General features: G+C 45.8%; 1 protein-coding gene across 12 annotated transcripts in view; it reads left to right on the top strand.

Annotated features, from left to right (window-relative positions):
- SRCIN1 (SRC kinase signaling inhibitor 1) overlaps nucleotides 1-27,143 on the top strand; it is a 461,563-nt gene that overhangs the window by 299,226 nt on the left and 135,194 nt on the right. For all 12 annotated transcript variants that reach the window (XM_040329863.1, XM_040329861.1, XM_040329866.1 and 9 more), the window contains one exon: nucleotides 20,667-20,842. In XM_040329863.1, coding sequence (XP_040185797.1) covers nucleotides 20,667-20,842 — 176 coding nt within the window. The remainder of the gene's footprint in view (nucleotides 1-20,666; nucleotides 20,843-27,143) is intronic.

Below are 27,143 nucleotides of genomic sequence, written 5' to 3'. Positions count from 1 at the left end.
TCCTTAAGTACCTACCTTAACTCTGTTCAGGTGCTGTAATCCTCCCCCTCATCACCTATCGATTCCAGCTTCTTGTTTGTAAGAAGCCATGTGTGGCTCCTTCTAGTTTTCAAAGAGAACCGCCGCTATTGCGAGGCGCATTACAGCGCCGTCATTGAGTATGTACATGTCGGCGTCACTTCCGGGACCGGAAGTATCGCCGCGGCCATTTTGGTAGTGGGATTCGATTGCCATTCGATTCACTACCGCGGCCATTTTATTGGTTGGTTATATCAGAGATGTCTAAAACATCTCAACCGGATCCGGAAGTTCCCCGGCGGCCATTTTGGAAAAGGGCCTAGACGTGAGTTGAGCGTCTGGCATATATATTAAACAGGAAAAGACAACCTGATTGCAGAAATAAACTCATAAGGGGCGGTAGTAGGAGGGTGAAAGCGTTCAAGTATGACATTGATCACAGCTTGAGAAAATCACAAAGGCAGAGTCAGCCCGGATTTAAGTATATTTGGGTAAAGCACTGTTCTCCTGCAGTTCTTTGGTGAACCACTGGGAGACATTTTTAGGAGTAAAAAGCCACAGCTGCCTTCTATATCTACCCAAGAGGATATAACTATCACCCTTATGGTAAATTTTATGACATTTGGGTGCAAAGCCCAAAGTCTCCCCTGGCAGCTGATGAGTCAAACAAATTAGGGAAAGAATGGAAACAACCTGCAGATTGACCCTAGAGACACCGATGTCCCATTGACCGGGGTAATTGGCCAATGTCCCACACCTCTGAGCCATAGAACCAGGAAAGCAAAATTAGGTTGAATAAAGAAACAAATTATCAATATCCACATTATGACAATGAATCCCTTCAAATCAATCCGCATAAATGCAGCGGAAGGGAAAAATTAAGTCAAACAACATATCAATTATAAAAACAATTCCAAAAAATGCACATACAATAATAAGAATAAACAAAAAACCCCCCATATTTCTAAGTGTCATATTTATATTAGGCCCTAACCTGAAATTGTCTACTATCTTCACAGCAAAGGGAAAAAGAGGGAAGTTTTGTAAAATATGAGGAAAAATCTACCAGGGAATCAAAACCAGAGATGAAACTCTTCATCTCTGATTGGAATCCTAGTCGGTTTTGCCAGAGGAGAAACCCTCCAAAAAAGGCCTAAAACTCTCACTTTCGTTGAGGCCGGGGGGTGTAGTGGCCCTTAGATACCTAATCCAACGCATTTCGCGCTGCAGTAGGGTCTTGTTCCAGTCACCCCCTCGTAAGGGAATCTGTATACGGTCCAACACAGTGAAATTAAGGTCAGGCATATGATAGCCATGGTGCTTGGCTACATGTCGACCCAATGGGAGATAGAGATTACAAATGCGCATAGAGTGCATATGTTTCTCTATTCGCTTGTGTAGTTCTTGTTTGGTTTTACCCACATAGAAAGAACCACACTGACACTGCATGAGGTATACCACTCCCCGTGTTTTGCAATTCGCAAAATGTTTCAGGGAGAAGGTATCCCCATTAGGCAGTGTCAGTGTGGTTCTCCTCCCTATAACGGAGCATTGGGCACATGTCCGGCAAGGATAGGTGCCAAATGTTTTGCAAGGATCCTTTTTGCTAGTACCTTTGTACTCACTTTGAACCAACAGTGTACCTAAGGAAGGTGCTTTTTTAAAAGTAATTTGTGGCTGATTAGTAATTAGATTTTTCAAAATTGGGTCTTCTGTCAGGATAGGCCAGAACTTGGAGATCGTCTTCCGGATTTTTTGATGTTCATTGGAGAAATTTATGATAACCCTAGTGTTAGATTCTTCTTTTTTATTAATATTCTTCGGTTTAAAGATAAGGGACCGTCTATTTGTATCTCTCACTCTGTTGAAGGCCTTCTTCAGGCTGGTTTTAGTATAGCCTCTTATCAAGAGGCGTTCAGTTAGCAGGTCACTTTCCCTTTGGAAGTCAGAATCCGTGGAGCAGTTCCTCCTAAGCCGAAGGAACTGACTGTATGGAATAGATTTCTTCAGAACTTCAGGATGAAAACTCTCCGCGTGAAGCAGAGTGTTTCCCGCCGTCTCTTTTCTGAATAAAGATGTGCCAAGTGCACCATCCAATTCTTTAAAGATACGGATATCCAAAAAGCTGACCTCCTTGTCGTTGTATGACATGGTAAAGAAAAGATTGAAGCTGTTGATGTTCATCAGCCTCAACATCTCTAGAAGTTCATTCTCCAGACCGTCCCAAACAATAAAAATGTCGTCTATGTAGCGCTGCCAAACAAGGATGTTGGCAGCGCACATAGACGCATTTTTACCCAACAAAAATTCCCGCTCCCACTCCCCCAGGTACAGGTTTGCGTATGAGGGTGCACAGCACGTCCCCATAGCAACACCCTGTACCTGGAGGTAGTGGGAGCCTTGGAAAAGAAAAGTGTTATGCTGGAGGATGAAATCCAGCATAGTCAAAATAAAATGATTAAACTTCCAATCTGTGGTTGGTCTTTGTTTAAGTACCCGCTCAATGGCTTCTAAACCCAGTTTGTGCGGAATACTATTGTAAAGTGATTCAACATCTATAGTAACTAGGATGGCATCTGGAGGTATAGTTAGATCCTCCAGCATCTGAAGAAGATGGATTGTATCTCTAGTATAGGATGGTAGATCAAGTACATGGGGCCGGAGGTACTGGTCAATTACTTGACTAACACCTTCAGAGATTGATCCATTGCCAGATATGATTGGACGTCCCGGCGGATCTTGCAAATTTTTGTGCACCTTTGGTAGGGAATACATGGTCGGTTGTCGTGGGTGCTGTGTTCTAATGAAGTCCCAGACATCTTTAATAATGTTACCATTACTGTAAAAACTATCAACGAGCTCATAAAATTCCCCTTTGAACCTGTCCACAATTGCTGCTGTGATTTTCCTATAGCATTGTTTATTGTTCAATATTTTTAGGCACATTTTCTCGTAGTCAATGTTGTTCATCAGAACTACATTGCCGCCTTTATCTGATGCTTTGATTATCAGATTGGGGCTATTTTTGAGGGTTTTTAATGCATGTTGCTGCTCAATGGTCAGATTTCTATGGTTTGTGTCCTTTTTTAGCGTTTCCAATTCTTTGGAAACCTGTTTCACAAATAAAGAGATAGCTGGATTCAAACTCAAAACAGGAAATTTAAAAGGAAATCTAACAAATTTCCTGTTTTGAGTTTGAATCCAGCTATCTCTTTATTTGTGAAACAGGTTTCCAAAGAATTGGAAATGCTAAAAAAGGACACAAACCATAGAAATCTGACCATTGAGCAGCAACATGCATTAAAAACCCTCAAAAATAGCCCCAATCTGATAATCAAAGCATCAGATAAAGGCGGCAATGTAGTTCTGATGAACAACATTGACTACGAGAAAATGTGCCTAAAAATATTGAACAATAAACAATGCTATAGGAAAATCACAGCAGCAATTGTGGACAGGTTCAATGGGGAATTTTATGAGCTCGTGTATAGTTTTTACAGTAATGGTAACATTATTAAAGATGTCTGGGACTTCATTAGAACACAGCACCCACGACAACCGACCATGTATTCCCTACCAAAGGTGCACAAAAATTTGCAAGATCCGCCGGGACGTCCAATCATATCTGGCAATGGATCAATCTCTGAAGGTGTTAGTCAAGTAATTGACCAGTACCTCCGGCCCCATGTACTTGATCTACCATCCTATACTAGAGATACAATCCATCTTCTTCAGATGCTGGAGGATCTAACTATACCTCCAGATGCCATCCTAGTTACTATAGATGTTGAATCACTTTACAATAGTATTCCGCACAAACTGGGTTTAGAAGCCATTGAGCGGGTACTTAAACAAAGACCAACCACAGATTGGAAGTTTAATCATTTTATTTTGACTATGCTGGATTTCATCCTCCAGCATAACACTTTTCTTTTCCAAGGCTCCCACTACCTCCAGGTACAGGGTGTTGCTATGGGGACGTGCTGTGCACCCTCATACGCAAACCTGTACCTGGGGGAGTGGGAGCGGGAATTTTTGTTGGGTGAAAATGCGTCTATGTGCGCTGCCAACATCCTTGTTTGGCAGCGCTACATAGACGACATTTTTATTGTTTGGGACGGTCTGGAGAATGAACTTCTAGAGATGTTGAGGCTGATGAACATCAACAGCTTCAATCTTTTCTTTACCATGTCATACAACGACAAGGAGGTCAGCTTTTTGGATACCCGTATCTTTAAAGAATTGGATGGTGCACTTGGCACATCTTTATTCAGAAAAGAGACGGCGGGAAACACTCTGCTTCACGCGGAGAGTTTTCATCCTGAAGTTCTGAAGAAATCTATTCCATACAGTCAGTTCCTTCGGCTTAGGAGGAACTGCTCCACGGATTCTGACTTCCAAAGGGAAAGTGACCTGCTAACTGAACGCCTCTTGATAAGAGGCTATACTAAAACCAGCCTGAAGAAGGCCTTCAACAGAGTGAGAGATACAAATAGACGGTCCCTTATCTTTAAACTGAAGAATATTAATAAAAAAGAAGAATCTAACACTAGGGTTATCATAAATTTCTCCAATGAACATCAAAAAATCCGGAAGACGATCTCCAAGTTCTGGCCTATCCTGACAGAAGACCCAATTTTGAAAAATCTAATTACTAATCAGCCACAAATTACTTTTAAAAAAGCACCTTCCTTAGGTACACTGTTGGTTCAAAGTGAGTACAAAGGTACTAGCAAAAAGGATCCTTGCAAAACATTTGGCACCTATCCTTGCGGGGCATGTGCCCAATCCTCCGTTATAGGGAGGAGAACCACACTGACACTGCCTAATGGGGATACCTTCTCCCTGAAACATTTTGCGAATTGCAAAACACGGGGAGTGGTATACCTCATGCAGTGTCAGTGTGGTTCTTTCTATGTGGGTAAAACCAAACAAGAACTACACAAGCGAATAGAGAAACATATGCACTCTATGCGCATTTGTAATCTCTATCTCCCATTGGGTCGACATGTAGCCAAGCACCATGGCTATCATATGCCTGACCTTAATTTCACTGTGTTGGACCGTATACAGATTCCCTTACGAGGGGGTGACTGGAACAAGACCCTACTGCAGCGCGAAATGCGTTGGATTAGGTATCTAAGGGCCACTACACCCCCCGGCCTCAACGAAAGTGAGAGTTTTAGGCCTTTTTTGGAGGGTTTCTCCTCTGGCAAAACCGACTAGGATTCCAATCAGAGATGAAGAGTTTCATCTCTGGTTTTGATTCCCTGGTAGATTTTTCCTCATATTTTACAAAACTTCCCTCTTTTTCCCTTTGCTGTGAAGATAGTAGACAATTTCAGGTTAGGGCCTAATATAAATATGACACTTAGAAATATGGGGGGTTTTTTGTTTATTCTTATTATTGTATGTGCATTTTTTGGTATTGTTTTTATAATTGATATGTTGTTTGACTTAATTTTTCCCTTCCGCTGCATTTATGCGGATTGATTTGAAGGGATTCATTGTCATAATGTGGATATTGATAATTTGTTTCTTTATTCAACCTAATTTTGCTTTCCTGGTTCTATGGCTCAGAGGTGTGGGACATTGGCCAATTACCCCGGTCAATGGGACATCGGTGTCTCTAGGGTCAATCTGCAGGTTGTTTCCATTCTTTCCCTAATTTGTTTGACTCATCAGCTGCCAGGGGAGACTTTGGGCTTTGCACCCAAATGTCATAAAATTTACCATAAGGGTGATAGTTATATCCTCTTGGGTAGATATAGAAGGCAGCTGTGGCTTTTTACTCCTAAAAATGTCTCCCAGTGGTTCACCAAAGAACTGCAGGAGAACAGTGCTTTACCCAAATATACTTAAATCCGGGCTGACTCTGCCTTTGTGATTTTCTCAAGCTGTGATCAATGTCATACTTGAACGCTTTCACCCTCCTACTACCGCCCCTTATGAGTTTATTTCTGCAATCAGGTTGTCTTTTCCTGTTTAATATATATGCCAGACGCTCAACTCACGTCTAGGCCCTTTTCCAAAATGGCCGCCGGGGAACTTCCGGATCCGGTTGAGATGTTTTAGACATCTCTGATATAACCAACCAATAAAATGGCCGCGGTAGTGAATCGAATGGCAATCGAATCCCACTACCAAAATGGCCGCGGCGATACTTCCGGTCCCGGAAGTGACGCCGACATGTACATACTCAATGACGGCGCTGTAATGCGCCTCGCAATAGCGGCGGTTCTCTTTGAAAACTAGAAGGAGCCACACATGGCTTCCTACAAACAAGAAGCTGGAATCGATAGGTGATGAGGGGGAGGATTACAGCACCTGAACAGAGTTAAGGTAGGTACTTAAGGAGGGCCAAGAGGGTTAGGTGGTGTCATTCCCTCTCCACATTTAGGAGAACAAGGAGCTGTCTTTCCTCTCTAAGGGGAATCTGTCTGGGGAAACCAAAATCTTTTTCAGGACCTACTTGCACTCAGCCCCGTTTTGGATACAAGATTTCAAACTACTGGTGGTGAGTTTTTCATGAACGGTTTGGAATACAATTTCCAACCAATGAATTGATGCTCAAACACTGGCTTATTTTTTGATACAATTTTTTGATATCTCCTTTATATAGGATTGCAAAACACCACTTAAATTGAACCAATTGGTTCTATCCACTCTGAGTGACATTCAAATAGGGATTTGTTTATATGGTGCGACCTGCCATAGGAGACATCAGGGTCCCAGAATACTGGGGGGCCTCTTGCCCCACACTCTTGGGCGTGGAATTTTTTAAGCAATAGGTGAGTCTTCTTCATTGATATTTGTGCCTTTTCCTTATTTGATGAGGAGGATGTATATGTGCTTTTGCATTTCAATGAAGAGAATACAATGATATAATGTGAATGTATTTAATATATATAACATTTTTTGCTCTACTTCAGATGCAATACTTGTTTTATGCCATGATGAAGAATGCGTAGCATTCGAAATGCGTCGGCTTTTCAGCTACAACTTACCTCCCAAATGGTGATGGTACCGTATGCCGGACAGTATCTGCATCATCTATGTTTTGTTTTGTATTATGTGTATTCATATAACTCTCGAGATATTTAATAATTTTGTACATGTTGTATTTATTTTTGTAATAAATTGTTATATTTTTTCATATATATTTTTGAAATTTCTATTATTCGTTGCCTACACAATCCCACTCCATGAGGTATTTTCGATTTATATCAGTGGCTATTTTTAGCTCTGATCACTGTATAAATGTCAATGGTCCCAAAATAGTGTCAGAAGTGTCCAATCTGCCTGCCGCAATTTTGCAGTCCTGATATAAATCGGAGGGGTCACCGCCATTACTAGTTAAAAAAAATGCCAATCTATCCCCTATTTTGTAGACGCTATGAACTTTTGTGCAAACCAAACAATATAGGCTTATTGCGATTTTATTTTTATTTTTACCAAACATGTAGAAGAATATACAGCTTAAACTGATGAAGACATTTGTTTTTGTTTTTTGAATATTTATTATAGCAAAAAGTAAAAAAAAAAAGTTTTTTTCAAAATCATCGCTCTTTCTTTGTTTATAGCGCAAAAAATAAAAACCGCAGAGTTGATCAGATACCACCAAAAGAAAGCTCTATTTGTGGGGGGAAAAAGGATATACATTTTGTTTGGGTACAATGTCGCACAACCGTGCAGTTGTCAGTTAAAGCGCAATCAATGGCCTGGTCAAGAAGGGGGAAAATCCTCCTGGGGCTGAAGTGGTTAAGAAGTCGCTGCTTGTCCTTTCCCTTTCCCCAGGAACTGGGACCAAGTGCCAACTTCATAGCTGAAATTGATATTTGCATACTTGAGTACCAGAAGTTTGGTGCTCCTGGGCCATGTAAAAAATCACACTACATGCAGTTCCCTAGATGAGACTGCTAATGTTTCCCAGTGGCAGGAAATGATACAACATAAACTGAATGCTGAAGGAAAATAATGCGCAGCTCCAAACTCCTAAACAGGCTTGGTTAGGAAGTCCACTGCTTCAAGTGCAGGTCACAAAAGCTCATCTAGCTCAATACATATAGCAAAATCAATATCTCAGAGGGACATGGCTAAGGTCTCATGTACACTGCAGCTACGAAACGGATGTTTAGGAGCAGTTGGGCTTTTTTTTTCCATAGCCCCTGAACTCTCCTCAATGTTATGTTATCTTGATTGTACACAAAGTTGTTTATAGTAGGTTAGAAGCAGTTGAGGTTAGAAGCATTTATTTTAAAGCAGATGAATCGCGTTAAGGAGTGTAGTTTAGTGGCATTGAAAACGCCAAACACTTATAACAGTGTGTAAGCACGTCAACCCGCATTTGAGAAAGATTTTTCCTGCTTTGCATTTAGAAGCTTTTTTATATATATTGTACAGGATGCCAGGGTTGGGTCCTGGATGGATGGTATGTTGCGCCAATTGTTGGAGTCTGGTCCCTTTAAGGCAGTGGTTTAGGGTTCAGGAGGTCACCCAGAGGGGGTGAGAAATTCCGGCAAATTAAAAGTTGATCCAGAGAGGACGGGCTTACAGTCCTCTGTCCTTCTTAATGTCATTTGGGGCCCGGAATTTCGGAGGCTCTAAAGTGACATTCGGGAGGGAAAGAGCCTCCCCTTCTGACCCCTGGCTTTCAGGCACACAAGGGGTTAAGAACTTCCAGGAAACCAGCTTAAAGGGCAGGAAGTGCTGATAGAGGGGTTGAAGGAGTTTGGGAGTGAACCTGTCTGCAGAAGCTGTGCACTGCTGAGAAGGAGTGGAAGTTCTACCTAAACCGTATGTGCCTTTGTTTTGCTTTATTTGCTGTGCTGAAGGAAAAAGAGACTTTTTTATTTATGCTGGAGACAAGCAGGACTTTTGCTTTGATGCTTTCTCTTTCGTTCATAGACGGACACAGCCTTCATTGACCTTAGGGTTATGCTTCTTCCTACCAGGAGATTTAGGCAGAATTCTACAGCACTTAAGGTGTTAAAAACTTTCCTTCATGCCGCTCCTCCCAGGGGGCGTGGCTCCCCCAGGCATAACCCCCACTCTGCTCTAGCAGCTTCAGTTTGTTTCTGCCTAACCGACAGGAGAGTCAGGCTCTCTCTGGAGTCCTGGACTCTGGAGTTTTTCTTGCAATTTTCTTGCATTTTTTCTTGCGATTTTTCTCGCTTTTTATTATTTTGTTCCTGCATTTTTGAATCCTGCGATTCTTCTATCAACAGCCGACTGGGTGACAGGCTGGGTCCTCGGCCCTTGTAGTCCCCCCAGGTTCGGCCTTCGAGCGTGTGCCGGCCCTCAGCTCAGCTTTGGGACGTCCACGACAGGCCCCATTGCTCCAGGGGCGGCCGGGGAACTTCGGTTCTAGGGCACACATATGACCGGTCTCTATGGCCTTGTCACAGTGTGTCTGGCCGACAGCCATGCCGTTTAGCGGACGTTGGTTCTGTCTGGGATACCTCCAGCCGGTAGTCGCAGGACAGGTAAGTAGTGACCCTTGCTCAGGTAAGTGGTCTGGCTGGAATTTTCCCTGGGGAGGTCGACTGAGGGTTCGCCCTGCTTTCCTCTCTCCCTTATTCCTCTCCTTCCTTCCCTTTTGGGTAGCGGCTGTGAGGGTTTTTTTTTTTTCTGGGGTCTCTTTATTATCACCGGGGCCTGTGTGTTAGCTGGGGCTGTGTGTGTTCACTGCAGGGGGCTGTAGTGTTCTCTGCGGGACTTGTGTGCTGTTTTACTATGCTGCTGTGGCTGCTGGCTGTCTGTTCTTTAAAAAAAAATTTTTTTTGAAAAGTGCGCCACGGCCGCCATTTTGCCGTAGTCGCGCCTTGTGTATTTCGGCGGCCATTTTCTTGTGGTCCTTGGCGGTTTTTTGCAATTACGGTGGCCATCTTTCATTTTCGTTTGGCCTCATGTGGCCGTTTTAGCGCTCGGAGAGACCGCGAATCTCTCCGTGGGGACTGTCAGCAGCGCAGCCGGCTTCTCAGCACATCATCAGGCTCCTCTCAGCGCGATGCACCAGGCGGGGTGGTGAGTTCCCTGGGGGCCCTCATGCTCAGAATAGAGCTGGAACAGCTGGGAGGTGACCGTGGGTGGTTCTCTGCTTAGCAGTTTGGGTAACTCGGTGGTGGGATGCCCTGGAGCCTGTACTAGGTACTATCCTCCCCACTAAGGCCTGAGTTAACCCTTGATGCCCCTCCCCCTGCCACTTCTGTTGAGGGAGTGTTATTTCTGAAGCAGCTAGTGCCTGGTTGGGGGGTAAAAAAGCGCCCCCTCCCTGAGCCTGCTTCGGGGGATGCCGCTGACATTAGACTATGCCCGGCTATTGCGTCTGGTTCTGTGGTGTCAGTGGATGCGGGATATAAAAACCCACGCGACCAAGGAATTTGTTGGAGCTCTTATTTTCTGCGGTTAGAGCTTGTAGCTCAGTAACTAGACGGTTTGTGGTTTTGGCGGAGGTACCAGATGTACCGGTCCCTTTTGGGTTCCGCAAAAACGCAGCGCACTGCAACTGTGTTCCTTATTTGGACTTTTTATGTTACACCGCAGTGTATATATATATATATATATATATATATATATATATATATATATATATATATATATATTAGGGGTGCAACGGATCGTCACCGATCCGTGATCCGAACGGGTCACCCCGTTCGGATCGGCACACCACGCGATCCGCGGAGCGCTCACGGATTGGCCGCCATCGTGTGTCACCTCCAACGTATGTGTACCCGAGAGACAAACCCAGCGCTCACTGGGCGGAAAACCAATCACAGAGCGGGGCTGGAAGTGTCCCTCCTGGCGCTCCGTTGTGATTGGCGGAGCCGGCTGGAGGAGGGCGTGGGCGGGGTTGTTGCCGGAAGTAGCCGAGTGTGGAGTTGTAGTTACTCGGCGCTCCCTGTGTGTAGCGGGTGGCTTGAGGGGGGGGGGGGGGCGGGCGGTCAGCTCACCTCCATAGACCGCTCCAGTCTTACCCGGTCCTCGGTGTAGTTCTGTGTGTGTGGTGGCCGCTCAGACTGGCATAGCTCCGTGTCACACGCCCTGCCCAGAGCCTCTTCTTTCCCCTGAGGTGGAAGAGTGCTCCCCTCATCTTCAGTAATGCATTCCTCCATTAGGGGGCACCTCACACTCTCAGACTTATCTACAGGTGAGTAGTGACTTTGTATAGGAGTCCTCCAGTCATCCTGTCCTGTGATATGAGAGTCCCATGTAGTGACCCCTCTCCCTATATGTCTGTTACTGTTATTTGAGTTCTCCTTTAACCTGTTGCTAATAATGTGACACACGTGGGGTGGTGGGGATGGCGAATCGTAGCGCACACATGACAGCCGAGGTTTCTGTAATGAGAGCGTGCTCACTGTGCTCTCTATCACCCAGGTGACCGCACTGTCACAGACACTCTATGATTTCCAGGATGAGCTCCTGATCATGTGATGGCCAATCCCAGCAACTATGTGATCGAGAAGTCCATCCCAGCTCTGGGTCTAAGGTAGGGGTGCAACGGATCGTCACCGATCCGTGATCCGAACGGGTCATCTTGCCCCACCCCCGTGTGCTTGTCAGAGCCCAGCGTGACACGCCTCCCCGCCACAGCGCGCTCACTACAGACCCGGGACTGCCTGCAGACATGTGGAGACATCATCTGTGAGCTCTGCACCTGCAGGTAGGAGCTACACCATCACCCGGGGAGCATGGCTGTCTGTACACCAGAGGAGGGGGTTGGGGGTGACACCGGAGTAATGACAGTGAATGTGATTAGGGGGCAAGTGGACATCTTTTATTACACCCAACAGAGTTTTAGATTCAGTTATTTTCATCACAAAACGGAGCTTATACGCTTAAATACAGTATTTGTAAATCCGACGGACTGTTTAAATGTTAAATTTAATGTGAAAATCAGAGGTGTTCTGTCACATTAGCAATAAACAGTCCGTCGGATTTCCAAACACTGTATTTAAGAACATAAGCTCCGTTTTGTGTTGAGAATAACTATTAAATCTAAAACTCTGGTGGGTGTAACAAGATTTGTCTTTTTTTTTTTGCCGATCCGAAAATGATCCGATCCGTGACTCCTGATCCGAGGATCGATCCGATCCGTGAGTTTTCTGATCCGTTGCACCCCTAATATATATATATATATATATATATATATATATATATATATATATATATATATTATTTTTTTTTTTTTTTTTTTTTTGCAGTCCCTGAATGCTTTGCGACCCCTTTGTAAGTAGGTGGGTCTCTCCTCCTGTGGACCCTCCGGTGTCCGGATGGAGCAAAGCCGCCACGTTGCCCGTGGAAGGGGCTCCTGCCTGACTAGAGGGCTGTAGCTCCTGCTGCAGGAGCTGGGGGCACAAGATGCTGCTGAGCCCTGTAAGGACCTAGCTGAACGTTTGGTTCGGGGTCTGTAGTTCGTCTGTGAGTCGGTCCTGGATGCGCTTCCCTTGCTTTCCAGGGCCTCCGCCTGTGTGGGGGTGTTTGCGCCGCCTCGTGTGGCTTACATGCTGGTCTTCGGACCGATCCTCAAAGGGTCCTTGGTGGACTCACCCCTTTAGGGGTGGGCGGCTTTTTGGGCCTCCCGGGTTGGCACCCCTAGGGATGCCACGGGTGGTAAGAGCACGCTGCTTCCTCTGCTAGGAAGGGCAAGGAGCCTCGCCGTCGGCGAGGGCCCTCCTCTCCCGAGCGGTTCGTGCGCCCAGCACGGTGGGTATTCTGCAGGGTGCTAAGGCCCCCGCTGCGGGGCTGTGACGCGCCTGGCACCACGTGCCTTACGGGCCTGCGGACGATATTGCTTCCGCATGTAGGTCTGCCCCCGCCCGTGTCGGGTGGGGGGCTGGCTTTGTGATTTTGCGGCTCGGTTGAGGCCTCTTCTTTCCGACCGTTGGCTTTGCGAGGTTGTTTTCTCGCGGTGCAAGATAGATTTTCTCTCTTGGCTGCCTAACAGATTTTTTCCCTCCATCCTCTGGCTTCCTCCGGTTCGCTGGTTGGTTCTGTCCAGGATCTTCTGATCGGGGGGAGTGATGGTGCCAGTTCCCTCGATGGAACGGTCTCAGGGGTAATACTCCAATCTGTTGGTAATCCCCATGGTGGACGGGGTCCGTCCAATCCTGGCCCTCGTTTGTTTTTTTGTAAAGTACAACATTTCAGGATGGGAACTTTTTTCTGGCGTCCTTGGATGTCATGAACGCATACCTGCATGTTCCCATATGCTCTAAGCACCAGAGATTCTGGGCTTTGCGGTCAGGGAGGACCTTTTTCTTTTTGTGGCCCTCCCGCTCGACTTGGTGTCGACACCACAGGTTTTTACCGGGGTGCTCGTCCCGATACTGGCCCGGCTGTGTCAGCGGGGGTTTATCGTGGGATGTCTGGACGACATTCTCCTACGAGCTTCTGAGAACTCTGCATTTGTGGAGCCGTGTCTATCACGTGTCAGACTCTCCAGGAAGTTTGGCTGGCTTCTGTTTTTGTCCAGAAGTCAGTGTTGGTCCCGTCTGGGACTGGAATTCCTGGGACTAGTCCTGGATTCCGCCGGGGCGGGAGTTTTGTTCTCCTAACGAAAAAATTTAAGACTCTGCAATCTGCTGGGCAGCAGTTGTCGACCTAGTGGTGGTCATCTCCGCGATTCTGCTTGAGGGTTCTGGATCTGACGGTGCCCTCTTTCGAGGCGGTTCCGTATGCCCAATTCCACGCCAGGGTGCTACAGGAGGACCTGTTGTCACGTGGGGACTAGCTTCCGTCATCTCTGGATTACCAGGTTCGGATGAGTCATCTAGTCCCTGGTGTGGTGGCTGATGTTTTCCGGTGCTTCGGGGCGGGAAGTCGTTTCGGCCAAGCCACTGGACAGTGGTCGCGATGGATGCCAGCCTCTCCGGTTGTGGGAGGGGTTTTTGGGGCACCCAGTCAGCCCTGGGGTGCTGGACTCAGGTGGCGACCCACCTACCAATCATTGTTCTAAATCGAGCTTTGCCTTGCCTGGTGGTCCCTGGATCTACAGGGCCGACCATTCGGGACCCTGTCCGTCAACGCTGTGGCGTACGTCGACCATCAGGGAGGCACACAGAGCTCTGTTGCAGCGACGAGGGTCGCGCACATACTTTGGTGGGCCGAAGGGTCCGTTCCGGCTCTATTGGCTGTGTACATTCCGGGAGTACGGAATTGGCAAGCCGACTCCTAAGTCGGACTGCGCTAGACCACGGAGAGTGGTCTCTCCACCCGTAGGGGTTTTTCAGTATATGTGCCGAAAGTGGGGCACTCCAGGCGTGGTCCTTCTAGTGTCCCGCCTCAACCGGAAGGTGCCATGTTTTTGGCCAGGTCACGGGACCCATGGGCTGACGCGTCAGGCGCGTTGGTGGCTCCTTGGGGTCGCTATCGCCTGCTTTACACCTTCCCTCCTCGGTAGCTTCTTCCTCGCCTGCTGCGCAGAGTGGAACCTGAGGGTATTTATCAATCCGGATTGCCCCAGATTGGCCGCGTCGCTCCTGGTACGCGGACCTGGTGCGTCTGGTGGCTGACGCCCCCTAGCATTTTCCCCTGGGGGTTGATCTTCTGTTACAGGGTCCGATCTTCCGCCCTGTTTTTACAGCCACTGGCTTAGCGACGTGGCTGTTGAGAGCCTGGGGCTGAAGGCCTGAGGCCTATTGGGCTCGGTGGTCTCGACCGTGCTGCCGGCACGGTAGTCTACCTCACGTAGGATTTACATCATACGTGGAGGGCCTGCATCTCTGGTGAGGAGATGAAATGGCACCCTCGTACGTACGTGGTATCCAGGATTTTGCTGTTTTTTACAGCAGGGAGTGGATCAGGCTCTCGCCTTACGTACAGTTGGGAATCAGTTTTCTGCTCTGGCTGTTACTTTCAATGAGCCTTGGTGTCGCACTCCTTGGTGCGTACGTCTGTTCTGGGGGTCTGGCATATGGCCCCTCCACTACCCCCATGGGACTTGTATTTAGTCCTTTTGGTTCTTCTGGATGCTCCTTTTGTGGACATTCGGGAGGTTTTTTGTTGACTGTCACGAGACGGGAGCAGGTTTAGCTCAAGTGCTAGAGTACCTGCCCTTCAGGCATTTGACTCTGGGTTCTAGCCCAGGAAGGTCTGCGTTGTCACGTGGCCGTGGCTCGTCGTGGGCATTTCCACTGTGATTTTTTTCTGGTAGCAATTACCTCGATCAGACTAGTGTTTGTCTGAACTGGAGGCCTTGTCTTGCAAGGCTCCCTGCTTGGTCATCCATAAGGATGAGGTGGTGCTGCGGCGCAGCCGTTTTTTCTCCCCAAGGTGGTTTCGGCTTTTCACGTGGGTGTGGACATTGTTCTTCCATCCTTATGTCCTTGGCCGAAATGGAGGGAGGTGGCCACTTTTACATCCTCTGGATGTGATTCGGGCCCTACGTATGTACTTATCTGCTACGATTCCGTTCCGGAAGTCGGTCTCACTGTTCGTGTCGCTGGCTGGTTCTACCAGGGGGCCTGGTAGTCTCGTCGGCCACCTTTTTGCCGGGGTGGATCCGACGGATTGTGCTTCAGGCCTATGCCCTGAAGGGGCAGGCGCCTCCCTTTTGGGTTACGGCGCATTCGACCAGGGCGATCGGGGCCTCTTGGGCTTTCTGGCATCATGCCTCTGTGTTACAGGGGTGTATGGTCGTCGTTCCGCACCTTTTCTAAGTCTTAAAGGTGGATGTGAGTGCATCTTCTGATGCCTCCTTTGGCCGCAGGGTGTTACAGGCGGCAGTTTACGGTTGGAGTTCCTCCGTTGAGTAACTCCGGTTTTGTTTGGGGTGTAACCTGTTTTTGCTGTGTTATTTTCCCACCCCTCGAATTTTTTTGACACTGCTTGGGGACGTCCCTAAGGTCAATGAAGGCTGTGTCCGTCTATGAACGAAAGAGAAAAAAGGATTTTTGTACTCACCGTAAAATCCATTTCTCTGAGTTCATAGACGGACACAGCACCCACCCCTCCTTGGTTTGTACTGCTTGTTACGAACTGAAGCTGCTAGAGCAGAGTGGGGGTAATGCCTGGGGGAGCCACGCCCCCTGGGAGGAGCGGCATGAAGGAAAGTTTTTAACACCTTAAGTGCTGTAGAATTCTGCCTAAATCTCCTGGTAGGAAGAAGCATAACCCTAAGGTCAATGAAGGCTGTGTCCGTCTATGAACTCAGAGAAATGGATTTTACGGTGAGTACAAAAATCCTTTTTTTCCCTGTGTGCTGAAGAAAGCATTGTTTTGTTTCATTTGGCCACAAATAAAAACCCTTTTTGTTCACTGTTACGGTTTAAGCACTTTAGAGCTAAAGAACCCTCAAAGTTTACAAAATATATATATATATATATATATATATATATATATATATATATATATATATATATATATACACAGTATGTGTGTATGTGTGTGTATATATATATATATATATATATATATATATATATATATACAGTGAGGAAAATAAGTATTTGAACACCCTGCTATTTTGCAAGTTCTCCCAATTGGAAATCATGGAGGGGTCTGAAATTGTCATCGTAGGTGCATGTCCACTGTGAGAGACATAATCAAAAAAAAAAAATCCAGAAATCACAATTTATGATTTTTTAACTATTTATTTGTATGATACAGCTGCAAATAAGTATTTGAACACCTGTCTATCAGCTAGAATTCTGACCCTCAAAGACCTGTTAGTCTGCCTTTAAAATGTCCACCTCCACTCCATTTATTATCCTAAATTAGATGCACCTGTTTGAGGTCATTATCTGCATAAAGACACCTGTCCACCCCATACAATCAGTAAGAATCCAACTACTAACATGGCCAAGACCAAAGAGCTGTCCAAAGACACTAGAGACAAAATTGTACACCTCCACAAGGCTGGAAAGGGCAACAGGGAAATTGCCAAGCAGCTTGGTGAAAAAAGGTCCACTGTTGGAGCAATCATTAGAAAATGGAAGAAGCTAAACATGACTGTCAATCTCCCTCGGACTGGGGCTCCATGCAAAATCACACCTCGTGGGGTCTCAATGATCCTAAGAAAGGTGAGAAATCAGCCCAGGACTACACGGGAGGAGCTGGTCAATGACCTAAAAAGAGCTGGGACCACCGTTTCCAAGGTTACTGTTGGTAATACACTAAGACGTCATGGTTTGAAATCATGCATGGCACGGAAGGTTCCCCTGCTTAAACCAGCACATGTCAAGGCCCATCTTAAGTTTGCCAATGACCATTTGGATGATCCAGAGGAGTCATGGGAGAAAGTCATGTGGTCAGATGAGACCAAAATAGAACTTTTTGGTCATAATTCCACTAACCGTGTTTGGAGGAAGAAGAATGATGAGTACCATCCCAAGAACACCATCCCTACTGTGAAGCATGGGGGTGGTAGCATCATGCTTTGGGGGTGTTTTTCTGCACATGGGACAGGGCGACTGCACTGTATTAAGGAGAGGATGACCGGGGCCATGTATTGCGAGATTTTGGGCAACAACCTCCTTCCCTCAGTTAGAGCTTTGAAGATGGGTCGAGGCTGGGTCTTCCAACATGACAATGACCCGAAGCACACAGCGAGGCTAACCAAGGAGTGGCTCTGTAAGAAGCATATCAAGGTTGTGGCGTGGCCTAGCCAGTCTCCAGACCTAAACCCAATAGAGAATCTTTGGAGGGAGCTCAAACTCCGTGTTTCTCAGCGACAGCCCAGAAACCTAACTGATCTAGAGAAGATCTGTGTGGAGGAGTGGGCCAAAATCCCTCCTCCAGTGTGTGCAAACCTGGTGAAAAACTACAAGAAACGTTTGACCTCTGTAATTGCAAACAAAGGCTACTATACCAAATATTAACATTGATTTTCTCAGGTGTTCAAATACTTATTTGCAGCTGTATCATACAAATAAATAGTTAAAAAAATCATACATTGTGATTTCTGGATTATTTTTTTTTGATTATGTCTCTCACAGTGGACATGCACCTACGATGACAATTTCAGACCCCTCCATGATTTCCAAGTGGGAGAACTTGCAAAATAGCAGGGTGTTCAAATACTTATTTTCCTCACTGTATATATATATATATATATATATGTATGTGTGTGTGTGTGTGTGTGTGTGTAGCGCCTGTGTACTTTTAGGTACCGGTGCTATTCTAAATTTAAGGGGGATGAGAGAGTTAGTTAACTCTCATCCAGTTGATTTGTTCAAATTGGGTCTCTGCTTTGGCTGAGCTGTGCTGTGGGCTCATTCTGTTCAGGCTAGAGTGCTTCTTGCAAGCAGCCAATCAGGAGGGTTTTTCCCTTGCGGGGCATGCTGGGGGAGGGTACTTCTGGAGCAGACGCCATTAGGCGGGGTTCTTGTTCCGGGTGTGGCGCCCACCTTCAGGGTGAGCACACATCACGGCTCCCTGGCGATATGGCCTACCAGGCCAGTGTGCGCGTGCCACGGGGTGTTCCTGGTTCCGGGTCCATGTTGGCCCGGAGCATTTAAAGCTGTGGCGGGGCTCCAGTGACGACTGGGTCTCCAATAAGAAGATCCCAAGCGAGATAGCTGTTCGGTGGGGAGTCCGCCTAAGGAGAGCCAAGAGAGGCTGGCGATCCAACAGGGCCTAGACAATCCATCGGGGATCGAGGTAACCGGACACTGAAAGGTTGGATGTCAGCAACCTGTCAGTCGGTAACCTGAGTGAAAAGACTACCTGAAGGCGATTCTAGCACAAATTCTACCAAGGAGGATTGTCTCCATGATCTAAGTTCTAGGGGAGGTCTGTGGCAGAGATCTTTTCCCTCAAAGGTCCGAGTGATATTCTGGCTGCCAGGTCGGTGTGAGAGGCTTGTCCAGGTACACTATACCCACTCCGGCTGGAGTGGCGACGAAAGTAAAGTATTGTTGGAAGCAGGACTGTTTCTGTATCCTTAAAGCAGATGTGCCATGGAAAAAAAAATTAAAAGCCAGCAGCTACAAATACTGCAGCTGCTGACTTTTAATATTAGGAAACTTACCTGTCCTGGAGTCCAGCGCCGTCCGCAGAAGAGTGCGAGCGATCGCTCATCACTCTGCTGCTCACCCCGCCATCCACGGTGAGGGAACCAGGAAGTGAAGCGCTCCGGCTTCACTGCCCGGTTCCCTACGGCGCATGTGCGAGTCACGCTGCGCCTGCCAATTGGCTCCCGCTGTGTACTGGGAGCCGAGTGTTCCCAGCACACAACAGGGGGCGGCGGGAGGTGACGTCATGCCCGCAGTCTGCCCGAGACTGTTGTGGCCGGAAGTGGGTGCAAATACCTGTCTTTAGACAGGTATCTGCACCCCCCTCCCCCCTGAAAGGTGTCAAATGTGACACCGGAGGGGGGAGGGTTCCGATCAGCGATCACTTTAGGGTGGAGCTCCGCTTTAAGCCTGAATCTGCTATTTCTTCTCCTCATCCGTCTTTGCTATCTACCACAAGAAAAGACACCTGCCGTGTGGACATTCCATTTGCTAAGGCTCTCATCGTCTACCCTAGACAATCACAGAGGTAACACGCCATCCCAATCTATAACCAGCGGCTCCTTCGGGGGGGGGGAGCGCTACATATACATACACACACATATATATATATATATATATCTATATAAAGCTTCTAAATGCAAAGCAGGAAAAATCTTTCTCAAATGCAGGTTGACGTGCTTACACACTGTTACAAGTGTTTGGCGTTTTAAATGCCACTAAACTACACTCCTTAACGCGATTCATCTGCTTTAAAATAAATGCTTCTAACCTACTATAAACAACTTTGTGTACATGCAAGATTACATAACATTGAGGAGAGTTCAGGGGCTATGGGGAAAAAAAGCCCAACTGCTCCTAAGTGTCCGTTTCGTAGCTGCAGTGTACATGAGACCTTAGCCATGTCCCTCTGAGATATTTATTTTATAAAAATATATATATATATATATATATATATATATATATATATATATATATTTACAGATAACCTCAGTAGACCCTGTGAAATGCACAAATGCTCATAATCGCTGCATGTAAAGTGGAAAACGCATGTTTTTAACCGTCGATTACTAGCTGTCAAGTTTCCAGCTATCAAGAGGTTTTCAAACGTCCTGTGTACATGAAGCCTTAAAGGGCAGGGACTGTGTCTACAACCAGTTATGCACAATAAACTTACCAGTGAGACTTCCAAAGAGTGCGGTCTCCTTTCTTTGATTGTGCTAAAAATGCAAAGCTGTTATAATATATTCAAAATAAACTTTTGGATTTTGTAAAATTTGATTGGGGTATGTTGGGGTTTTCCCAGTAAAAACCCAATTTTTCACAGCTTTATCAAAGCAGTCCATTGGAATGTGTTGAAAATGTACACTGAGTTATGGATCTATCCTAAATTCTATTGCATTTATTATGAAAAGTAACCCCTTTCTTTATAAGACCACTTAAGAGCAGTTTTTGTATTTGTTGATTAGGGCTCTTCCTGGGATAAAATCAGATTTTGCTGGGATAAATTGTTTTCACATATTGATGTGAAATTGGAGTATACCAAACCTAAAAAGCATTTCATATGTAAAGTTTTGAAAACAAATTTTAGACTAAGTGCATATGCATTACCTTGCGGAACAGATTCTCCTGGGGTTGGGGCCTTGCAGATTGACATACCCTAGTAAATAAGACTACTTATCTTCTTTACAGCTGCAGAATCAGGAGACTGTGAGGAACATGCTAAAGCGCACAGAGACAGAGATCAGCGTGCGAGTGACAGACACAGTGCGTAGACAAGAAGACCCCTTACAGCGACAAAGAGCCATGGTGGAGGAAGAAAGGTTGAAATACTTGAATGAAGAAGAGCTCATCACTCAGCAGTTAAAGTGAGAATATTGGGCTGTTTTTTATTTCTATTGTGATTTTCCCAGAAAAAAAGGGCAGGTATTTTTAATGCGCAAAAGAAAAAGTTAATGTGATTTTGAAGGTTGAAGATTCTTTTTACCTTAATGCATTCTCCACTTTCTCCCTCCTCAATCCCTCCTCAATCACAGCCAGTGAAGAGGGAGTGGGGACAGGGCCAAACCATGCCCTGTGTGTCAGTGGACACATAGAGCGCAACTCGAGAGTGAGCCTGCACCAGTGCCCCACAGTAAGCAGCTTGCTAGGTTGGCAGGGGAAGGAGGGCCAGCGGGGAACCTCAGAAGAGGAGGATCGGGGCTTCTCTATGCAAAACCATTGCACAGAGCAGGTGAGTATGACATGTTTGTTATTTTTATAAAAAATGTTACCATTGCTTTAGGAGTCTCTAAAACTAAATGCCCAAACATACTGTATAAAAACACTAAAACAAAAATAGAATAAGGCACTGTCCATTTAAGATGGCCACCCATATATAAAAAATTTATAAAAACAAATATGCACATTCTATCGATGGGCGTGGAACTCGGGTCCATACATAGGGACAATATACCCGTAGATGGGATGGGTGTTGACCTAGGTCTAAAAACAAATAGGATCTTGTGCATTAAAAATGATTTGGTAAATAAATAGAAATACTTTATACACTCGCATACAGATAGTAGAAGCAGCCCTTATACAGTGCATCAGGAAAGTATTCACAGCGTGTATCTTTTTCCACATTTTGTTATGGAACAGGCTTATTCCAAAATAGATTTTTCCCCCTCAAAATTCTACAAACAGTACCCCATAATGACAGTGTGAAAGAAGTTTGTTTGAAATCTTTGCAAATTTATTAAAAATAAAAATTGAAAAAATCTCATATACATAAGTGTTCACAGCCTTTGCTAAATACTTTGGGCCAGATTCACATAGAATTGCGGCCGTATAACGTAACCCGTTTACGTTACACCGCCGCAAGTTTTCAGTGATGGTGCCCGATCCACAAAGCACTTACCTGTAAACTTGCGGCGGTGTATCGTAAACACGTCCGGCGCAAGCCCGCCCAATTTAAATTAGGCGCGCTCCCGCGTCGGACGTACTGCGCATGCTCCGTTCGCAATTTTCCCGACGTGCTTTGCGTGAAATTACGGCGGCGCGACGTGTTTGTGAATCGCGACATGCGTTACGCCGGGAAAAACTAAAAGTTCAAAAGCGACGCGGGAACGACGGGCATACTTTAACATGGTGGAGTAATTTCACACCATGTTAAAGTACCCCTAATTTTGCGACAGGAAACTAAGACTTGCGCCGACGTAACGACGGGAAAAACCTTTGTGGATCGCTGTAACTGCTAATTTGCATACCTGACGCTGGAATACGACGCAAACTCCACCCAGCGGCGGCCGAGGTACTGCATCCTAAGATCCGACGGTGTAAGTCAATTACACCTGTCGGATCTAAGGGCTATCTATGCGTAACTGATTCTATGAATCAGTCGCATTGATACTCTGAGAGATACGACGGTGTTTCAGAGAAACGCTGTCGTATCTCTTCTGTGAATCTGGCCCTTTGTTGAAGCACCTTTGGCACCAATTACAGCCTCAAGTCTGTTTGAGTATGATGCTACAATCTTGGCACACCTTTTTTTGGGCAGTTTCTCCCATTCTTCTTTGCAGAATGTCTCAAGCTCCATCAGATTGGATGGAGAGCGCCAGTGCACAGCCATTTTCAGATATCTCTAGAGATGTTTAATCGGGTTCAAGTCTGGGCTCTGGCTGAGCTACTCAAGGAAATTCACAGTTGAGTTGTCCCATAGCCACTCCTTTGCGCTGAATACTTTCCAGATGCACTGTACGTGGCCTTGAAGTCTAAGCCTCTGTACAGTTGTCAATAACCCGGACAGTTTCCTGGGTCTGCACATTCCTTGATGTTATTCAAATGGTGTCCTGTGTTCATTTCTGGGTGTGTTGCTAGGCAGCAAATTTTGGAGTTTCTGCTTCTTTGCGTAGCCTATTCATTAAAAGGAATGACTGCATTTGCCCAGGTTCGATTCACAGGTCATTCATGAAATCCTGCTTCAAATGTGCGAAACTCAAGCTTAGCTGCAAACCCTATTAAAGTCTTTGGGGGGAAAAGAAACTTGATGCTAAATTCTGGCCATTTTCAAGGCTAAGGTAACCCTATTGTACAAAAAAGAGCATTGCGTGCTGGGCACTGCCAGGGTGGTCATTTTAACAAAGCAAAAACATTTATAAAAAAATACCATACACAAGAAAGTCCTATTAGCCACTTGAGGACCGCCTAACGTTGACAGAATGGCACGGCTGGGCACAGGCACATAAAAGTACGTTGCCCTTTAAGTGCCCAGCCGTGGGTCATGCGCGCGCCGCCGGGGTGCTCGTGACTCGGTCCGAAGCTCCGTGACTGCACCCATGTGACCAAATCGCCGCCGGTGTCCCGCGATCGGGTCACAGGAGCTGAACAACGGGGAGAGTCGAGTGTATACAAACCTTCCCCGTTCTTCTCTGTGGCTTGTCACTGAGTGTCTGTTCCCTGTTATAGGGAACGACGATCAGTGACGTCACATGTCCAGCCACGCCCCCCTACAGTAGGAATCACTCCCTTAGTGCACACTTAGCGCCCCCTAGTGGTTAACCCCTTCACTGCCATTGTAATTTTCACAGTTATCAGTGCATTTTTATAGCACTTTTCGCTGTGAAAATGACAATGGTGTCCGAAGTGTCCGCCATAATGTCGCAGTCATGAAAAGATCGCTGATCGCCGCCATTACTAGTAAAAAAAAAAATATTAATAAAAAACTATCCCCTATTTTGTAAACACTATGGGCTAGATTCAGATAGGTCAGCGGATCTTTAGATCCGCGTAACCTATCTGATTTACGTTACGCCGCCGCATGTTTTTGAGGCAAGTGCTTTATTCAGAAAGCACTTGCCTGTAAAGTTGCGGCGGCGTAGCGTAAATCCCCTGCCCAAATTCAAATTCGGCGGGTAGGGGGCGTGTAAAATTTAAATCAGGCGCGTCCCCGCGCCGAACGAACGGCGCATGCGCCGTTCGTAAACTTTCCCAGCGTGCATTGCTCCAAATGACGTCGCAAGGGCGTCATTGGTTTCGACGTGAGCGTAACTTAAGTCCTGCTCGTTTTTGAAACGACTTACGCGAACGACGTTACATTTCAAAACTCGGCGCGGGAACGACAGCCATACTTAACATAGGATACCCCTCACATAGCAGGGGTAACTATACGCCGGAAAAAGCCGAACGCAAACAACGTAAAAAAAATGCGCCGGGCGGTCGTTCGTTTCTGAATCGCCGTAAATCCTCATTTGCATATTCGTTGCGTAAAAAAAAAACGAAACGCCACCTAGCGGCCGGCCTGGAATTGCAGCCTAAGATCCGACGGTGTAAGTCACTTACACCTGTCGGATCTTAGGGATATCTATGCGGAACCTGATTCTATGAATCGGGCGCATAGATACGACCGACGGAACTCAGAGATACGACGGCGTATAAGGAGATACGCCGTCGTATCTCTTTCTGAATCTATCCCTATAACTTTTGCGCAAACCAATCAAACGCTTATTGCGGTTTATTTTTTTTTACTAAAAATATGTAGAAGAATACATATCGGCCTAAACTTAGGAAAAAAATGTTTTATATATTTTTAGGGGAAATTTATTATAGCAAAAAGTAATTTTTTTTATTTTTTTCAAAATTGACGCTCTATTTTTGTTTATAGCGCAAGATATAAAAACCTCAGAGGTGATCAAATACCACCAAAAGAAAGCTCTATTTGTGGGGAAAAAAGGATGCCAATTTTGTTTGGGAGCACGATCGCGCAATTGTCAGTTAAAGCGACGCAGTGCAAAAAGGGGCCAGGTCCTTTACCTGCATAATTGTTCGGGTCTTAAGTGGTTAATGTGATTATAAGGGGCAACATGGAAAAATGCCGGCTTAAAAATGACATGCTTGGGAGAAGCCTTTAACCACTTCCCGACCTCCTCATGTACATTTACGTCGGCAGAATGGCACGGACAGGCACAATCACGTACCTGTACGTCCTCTGCTAGACGTGGGTGGGGGGTCCGATCGGGACCCCCCCCCCCGGTACATGCGGAGGTCGGGTCCGCTCGGGGAGCGATCCGGGACGACGGCGCGGCTATTTGTTTACAGCCGCTCCGTCGCGATCGCTCCCCGGAGCTGAAGAACGGGGAGAGCCGTGTGTAAACACGGCTTCCCCGTGCTTCACTGTGTCGGCGCATCGATCGCGTCATTCCCTTTATAGGGAAGACACGATCGATGACGTCATTCCTACAGCCACACCCCCCCTACACTAGTAAACACACACAAAGTAAACCCTAACTCCTACAGCGCCCCCTGTGGTTAACTCCCAAACTGCAACTGTCATTTTCACAATAAAGAATGCAATTTAAATGCATTTTTTGCTGTGAAAATGACAATTGTCCCAAAAATGTGTCAAAATTGTCCGAAGTGTCCGCCATAATGTCGCAGTCACGAAAAAAATCGCTGATTGCCGCCATTAGTAGTAAAAAAAAAAAAAAAACTATCCCCTATTTTGTAAACGCTATAAATTTTGCGCAAACCAACCGATAAACGATTATTGCGATTTTTTTTTACCAAAAATAGGTAGAAGAATACGTATCGGCCTAAACTGAGGGAAATTTTTTTTTTTATATATATGTTTTTGGGGGATATTTATTGTAGCAAAAAGTAAAAAATATTGCATTTTTTTCAAAATTGTCGCTCTATTTTTGTTTATAGCGCAAAAAATAAAAACCGCAGAGGTGATCAAATACCACCAAAAGAAAGCTCTATTTGTGGGGAAAAAAGGACGACAATTTTGTTTGGGAGCCACGTCGCACGACCGCGCAATTGTCTGTTAAAGCGACGCAGTCCCGAACTGTAATAACCCCTTGGGTCTTTAGGCAGCAATATGGTCCGGGGCTTAAGTGGTTAAGCAGTATGTGGTGTTATGGAACAGTATCGTTTTCCCAAAAATTTTGGATGTGTAAATGTATTTTGCTTGGCTTAATGTAGAACTTAGGGTAGTGTCCCATTGAGGATATTTCCCTTTACTTCCCGTCCTGTCTGAGGGAATCTCTTGTTGTCACCTGGGTCACCAGAACTAGTATCCCTATTGAAAAAAACTTTCCCTCTATTACTTTTCTTTGGACAACCCAAAATTTGTGATTATCTTTTCATTTAACTTTATATGATAATGATAAACAAATGGAGAGGGGGAATCAACAAACAAAACAACAATAAAAACTGATTGGGTCTCAAATTCCTCTCCACTTCGTTCAAAACTTTAGTCAAGCAGATCTTCAAAAAATTTCAAATTCTGTAGCTGCTGACTTTTAATAAAAGGACGCTTGCCTGTACAAGGGTCCAGTGCCATCGTCCCCTGGGCCAGTTCCTCACTGACCATTGGGTGCTCTGCCCTGGAATGTTTAGTGTGGGAAGCCAGCTGTTACTTCTTGCAGCTTCAAAACCGGCTTCCCACCGCACTGAGCTGTGTGAATGGTTCCATAAACCTGTGACATGTCCCTGAAGGTTGTGGGTGGGGGGTAGAACTTCTGGTGGAATCGCCAAAAATAAAAAAATATGCTCCCCCCCTCCTCCCAAGAAAAAGAGGAGGAGGACAAAAAAGCGTAACTTCCCTCTTAGGTTGAAGTTTCGCTTTAAATACAGTAGCAGCACTCCATTCTGATTCATTCCAGTTTGAAAATTATTTTTTAGGTAATTTTTGCTCCTATATCTAATTTACTTTTATCAAGCGGTAGTAGGCCTGAATTAGCCAGTGGAAGTATCAGCCACAATTTACACTATATTACCAAAAGTATTTGCATACACATGAATGCATGGCATCCCAGTCTTAGTCTGTAGGGTTCAATATTAAGTTGGCCTACCATTTGTAGCTATAACAGTTTGATGTTGGATGAGAATTCATCCCAAAGGTGTTCTATCGGGTTAAGTTCAGGGCTCTGCAGGCCAGTCAAGTTCCTCCAACCCAGTCGCTCATCCATGTCTTTATTAATCTTGTTTGGACACTGGTGTTCAGTCATGTTGGAACAGGAAGGGTCCATTCCCAAACTGTTCCCACAAAGTTGGGAGCATGAAATTGTCCAAAATGTCTTGGTATGCTGACGCCTTAAGAGTTCCTTTCACTGAAACTAGAGGGCCAAGCCCATCACTGAAACACAACCCACACCAAAATCCCCCCTGCATCAAATGATTTGGACCAGT

The sequence above is a fragment of the Rana temporaria genome, chromosome 12 (assembly GCF_905171775.1).
Source record: "Rana temporaria chromosome 12, aRanTem1.1, whole genome shotgun sequence".
Lineage (NCBI taxonomy): Eukaryota > Metazoa > Chordata > Amphibia > Anura > Ranidae > Rana > Rana temporaria.
This window is presented reverse-complemented; position numbering and strand designations above follow the sequence as displayed.